The 6000-nt window shown below is 36.5% G+C and overlaps 1 protein-coding gene across 1 annotated transcript; it reads right to left on the reverse strand.

Annotated features, from left to right (window-relative positions):
* Positions 1–3183: 3183 nt before the first annotated feature.
* LOC131994744 (uncharacterized) lies at positions 3184–3918 on the reverse strand. Its single transcript, XM_059361610.1, has one exon. The coding sequence runs from the start codon at positions 3916–3918 to the stop codon at positions 3184–3186; it is 735 nt and encodes a 244-aa protein (XP_059217593.1).
* Between the last annotated feature and the right edge of the window lie 2082 nt (positions 3919–6000).

Raw genomic sequence — 6000 nt, forward strand, 5'->3', positions numbered from 1 at the left:
GTTTATTGGGTTGCTTAAAAAGTAATTGCGGATTTTTTAAAAGAAAGTAAATGCATTTTTAATAAAACTTAGAATGAACTTTATTCAAATATATAATTGCCATTTTGTTCGATAACCTTTTGCCATCTTCCAGGCAAATTTAGTATTCCACGCTCATAGAACTTCTGGCCTTTATCTGCAAAAAACTGAACCGAGTGCGATTTTATAGCCTCATCATTGCCGAAAGTTTTACCATTTAAGGAGTTCTGCAAAGATCGAAATAAATGGTAGTCTGATGGTGCAAGGTCAGGGCTATATGGTGGATGCATCAAAAGTTCCCAGCCAAGCTCACTCAGTTTTTGGCGAGTGACTGCCTCCTCAACATTATCAATTTAACAATTAAGTTTAATGCCCATATTATTAGAACAATAAATATGTTTTGGTTTCGGTACTGGTTTTGTTAGAACATCCGCCAACATATCTTGTGTAGGCAAGTACCGCAGCTCAACAACTCCATTTTGTATTGTGTCCTTAATATAATGATACTTGTAGTGGATATGTTTTATTCGAGAATGATGAGAACCGAACTCTGCCATTTTTTGCGCACTTTGAGAATCAGTATGTATTTTTATTGGTTTGCCATTGAATAATCCAAGTTCTTCAAGTATGTAACTTAAATATGAGGCTTCTTTAGCTGATTCAGTCAAAGCTATATATTCCGCTTCAGCACTAGAATGTGCAACCACCTTTTGTTTTTTGGATTCCCAGGTGACCGCTCCACCTGCTAGGAGAAAACAGAACCCAGTTTGAGATTTCCTATCATTGATATCTTGAGCCCAATTGGCGTCACAGAATCCCATGAGAGGTGCCGAATTCTTTTTATATATTATTGCTGCATTCCTTGTTGTACTCAAGTACCTTATTACTTGCAAAGCAGCATTATAATGTTGTTTCCGGGGGTCTTTTGAAAATTGCGATAATATGTTAACTGCATATGCAATATCTGGTCTACTATGCAATGCTACGTACAATAAATAACCAATTAATTCTTGATAGACTTTTTCATCCACTTTTTCCCTTTCTTCTTCATTGTTTGGGTCCTTTTCTAGTTTCACATTTGCAGACATAGGAATTTTCACAGGTTTGCAGTTTTCTAGCCCGTATTTCTTTACTAACTGCTTTATATATCCTGACTGCGAAATCGATACTTCATTTGGCTTTACATTTACTTCAAGACCAATACAATGTTGTGGTACGCCTAAGTCTTGAATATCAAATTTAGATTGCAGTGCCTTCACAAATTTTTTGGTCATCATTTGGTTATTACTTGCGATTACTATATCGTCTACATATAGTGCAACAATCATAAGTGTATCTTCACTTTGGACATAATAAATGCACTGGTCATAGTTTGATCGATGGAATCCAAACTCTAAAATTATAGCATCAATGCATTTAAACCATTGTCGTCCTGATTGTTTGAGTCCATAGATGGCTTTTTGCAATTTACACACTTTATGTTTTGTTGCCTCCTGAACAAACATCTCTGGTTGTTCCATGTATATTTCTTCGTCCAGTGTGCCATTTAGAAAAGCAGTTGATACATCCAATTGTCTTAATTGAAGATTATGCTCCACTGACAAAGCATAAATCAATCGCAATGAAGTTTGCCTTACAACTGGGGCAAATGTATCAACGTAGTCTAAGCCCATGACTTGAGTATAGCCTTTTGCTACAAGTCTCGCTTTTCGTTTTTCAACTGTCCCGTAGGGTTTTATTTTCGACTTGAAAACCCATTTGCAACCGACAGCTTTTCTTCCTTCAGGCAAGTTTGTCAAAGTCCAGGTATTATTCTTCATCAATGACGCGTATTCTGATTCAATTGCTTTACGCCATTGATCTGCACGAATTGATGATAAAGCCTCATATATTGATCTTGGGTCCATACATTTTTCATCAACCATATTAGACGACTCATCTTTTTTTTTAAACGTCCACGATCTAAGCCTCTGCTTTATGGATTCAAACTGGTCTTGGTTATTACTTCCAGCATCTCTGACATTCTCGTTTGGAATTTCATTGGAACTCTCACCACTTTGACAGTCTTCATTTGAAAATTCCGAGTTGTCACACTCAGAAAACTCGTCATCCGTCTCATTGTCAACATCATCGGATGACCGATCATCATCGAATCGTTGATCCACTTTATCAATTTTTGGAGATTTGATTTCAAATTCATAAAACAATTCTTTGTTTGTTTTGTTCACATTCTTGTACAATTCATTCTCAATGAATCTTACGTCACGACTTTTTACAACTTGTTTAGTGCCTGGTCTCCATAATCGATATGCCTTTGATTCAACGGAATAGCCCACTAATATATGTTCATCACTCCTGGCTTTCCATTTGGATTTAGACTTCTTGTTTAAAACAAAAGCCTTACATCCTATTTGGCGTAAATGTTTCACGCAAGGTTTCTTACCAGTCCATATTTCATCAGGAGTTTTTTCATTGTTTAGATTTGTCGGACATCTGTTTCTTATATACACTGACGTGTTAATCAGTTCCGCCCACAAGGAAGTTGGTAAATCAGCATCTAACATACAGGAACGAACCATTTCCACCAAAGTACGATTCGGCTATAAAAAGGAGGACCGCGGACCCACCACCATGGATTCTGCTAAAATATAAGAGCTATATCTAGTTAAAGACCGAACTGCACCGCACTTGGTACAGTGTTTTAGAGCCATAACAGATCACTATATGCAAAACTTCAGGCAAATCGCAAAAAATCGTGGCTTATAAGGGCTCATGAAGTCAAATCGGGAGATCAGTTTATTGGGTTGCTTAAAAAGTAATTGCGGATTTTTTAAAAGAAAGTAAATGCATTTTTAATAAAACTTAGAATGAACTTTATTCAATTATATAATTGCCATTTTGTTCGATAACCTTTTGCCATCTTCCAGGCAAATTTAGTATTCCACGCTCATAGAACTTCTGGCCTTTATCTGCAAAAAACTGAACCGAGTGCGATTTTATAGCCTCATCATTGCCGAAAGTTTTACCATTTAAGGAGTTCTGCAAAGATCGAAATAAATGGTAGTCTGATGGTGCAAGGTCAGGGCTATATGGTGGATGCATCAAAAGTTCCCAGCCAAGCTCACTCAGTTTTTGGCGAGTGACTGCCTCCTCAACATTATCAATTTAACAATTAAGTTTAATGCCCATATTATTAGAACAATAAATATGTTTTGGTTTCGGTACTGGTTTTGTTAGAACATCCGCCAACATATCTTGTGTAGGCAAGTACCGCAGCTCAACAACTCCATTTTGTATTGTGTCCTTAATATAATGATACTTGTAGTGGATATGTTTTATTCGAGAATGATGAGAACCGAACTCTGCCATTTTTTGCGCACTTTGAGAATCAGTATGTATTTTTATTGGTTTGCCATTGAATAATCCAAGTTCTTCAAGTATGTAACTTAAATATGAGGCTTCTTTAGCTGATTCAGTCAAAGCTATATATTCCGCTTCAGCACTAGAATGTGCAACCACCTTTTGTTTTTTGGATTCCCAGGTGACCGCTCCACCTGCTAGGAGAAAACAGAACCCAGTTTGAGATTTCCTATCATTGATATCTTGAGCCCAATTGGCGTCACAGAATCCCATGAGAGGTGCCGAATTCTTTTTATATATTATTGCTGCATTCCTTGTTGTACTCAAGTACCTTATTACTTGCAAAGCAGCATTATAATGTTGTTTCCGGGGGTCTTTTGAAAATTGCGATAATATGTTAACTGCATATGCAATATCTGGTCTACTATGCAATGCTACGTACAATAAATAACCAATTAATTCTTGATAGACTTTTTCATCCACTTTTTCCCTTTCTTCTTCATTGTTTGGGTCCTTTTCTAGTTTCACATTTGCAGACATAGGAATTTTCACAGGTTTGCAGTTTTCTAGCCCGTATTTCTTTACTAACTGCTTTATATATCCTTACTGCGAAATCGATACTTCATTTGGCTTTACATTTACTTCAAGACCAATACAATGTTGTGGTACGCCTAAGTCTTGAATATCAAATTTAGATTGCAGTGCCTTCACAAATTTTTTGGTCATCATTTGGTTATTACTTGCGATTACTATATCGTCTACATATAGTGCAACAATCATAAGTGTATCTTCACTTTGGACATAATAAATGCACTGGTCATAGTTTGATCGATGGAATCCAAACTCTAAAATTATAGCATCAATGCATTTAAACCATTGTCGTCCTGATTGTTTGAGTCCATAGATGGCTTTTTGCAATTTACACACTTTATGTTTTGTTGCCTCCTGAACAAACATCTCTGGTTGTTCCATGTATATTTCTTCGTCCAGTGTGCCATTTAGAAAAGCAGTTGATACATCCAATTGTCTTAATTGAAGATTATGCTCCACTGACAAAGCATAAATCAATCGCAATGAAGTTTGCCTTACAACTGGGGCAAATGTATCAACGTAGTCTAAGCCCATGACTTGAGTATAGCCTTTTGCTACAAGTCTCGCTTTTCGTTTTTCAACTGTCCCGTAGGGTTTTATTTTCGACTTGAAAACCCATTTGCAACCGACAGCTTTTCTTCCTTCAGGCAAGTTTGTCAAAGTCCAGGTATTATTCTTCATCAATGACGCGTATTCTGATTCAATTGCTTTACGCCATTGATCTGCACGAATTGATGATAAAGCCTCATATATTGATCTTGGGTCCATACATTTTTCATCAACCATATTAGACGACTCATCTTTTTTTTTAAACGTCCACGATCTAAGCCTCTGCTTTATGGATTCAAACTGGTCTTGGTTATTACTTCCAGCATCTCTGACATTCTCGTTTGGAATTTCATTGGAACTCTCACCACTTTGACAGTCTTCATTTGAAAATTCCGAGTTGTCACACTCAGAAAACTCGTCATCCGTCTCATTGTCAACATCATCGGATGACCGATCATCATCGAATCGTTGATCCACTTTATCAATTTTTGGAGATTTGATTTCAAATTCATAAAACAATTCTTTGTTTGTTTTGTTCACATTCTTGTACAATTCATTCTCAATGAATCTTACGTCACGACTTTTTACAACTTGTTTAGTGCCTGGTCTCCATAATCGATATGCCTTTGATTCAACGGAATAGCCCACTAATATATGTTCATCACTCCTGGCTTTCCATTTGGATTTAGACTTCTTGTTTAAAACAAAAGACTTACATCCTATTTGGCGTAAATGTTTCACGCAAGGTTTCTAACCAGTCCATATTTCTTCAGGAGTTTTTTCATTGTTTAGATTTGTCGGACATCTGTTTCTTATATACACTGACGTGTTAATCAGTTCCGCCCACAAGGAAGTTGGTAAATCAGCATCTAACATACAGGAACGAACCATTTCCACCAAAGTACGATTCATACGTTCGGAAACGCCGTTCTGTTGAGGGGTGTACTCCACTGTTAGCTGACGTTTAATTCCATTTTTCTTCAAAAAATTCGAAAAATCTGACCCAACCAACTCTTTTGCATTGTCACTTCGAAGTATTTTTATCCTTTTTCCAGTTTCATTTTCAACAGCCTGTTTAAATTCTTTAAATTTCTCTAAATATTCGTTCTTTTGTCTCAGAAAATAGACATACACTTTACGAGAGAAATCGTCAATGAAAGTTGCAAAATAAATACTTCGTCCCATAGACTCACACTTCATAGGACCACATAAGTCTGTGTGAATAAGTTGCAATATTTCCGTGGAAGATTTTTCATTTTTATGTGGGAAGGATAATCTAGTTTGCTTTCCACGAATACAAGCTTCGCAATCAATTTGCATCGCATTCAAATTTGGCAATCCATTTACCATAGAAAAAGACGAAAGTCGGCTTAAGTCCTTACAATTTAAGTGCCCATATCGCCGATGCCACAAATTAAAATTCTTTTCGTTGCTTTGATGCACTGTATTTGCAGCCTTTTTATCTTCAAACAAATTGACGAA

Source organism: Stomoxys calcitrans, chromosome 2 (genome assembly GCF_963082655.1).
Source record: "Stomoxys calcitrans chromosome 2, idStoCalc2.1, whole genome shotgun sequence".
Taxonomy (NCBI): domain Eukaryota; kingdom Metazoa; phylum Arthropoda; class Insecta; order Diptera; family Muscidae; genus Stomoxys; species Stomoxys calcitrans.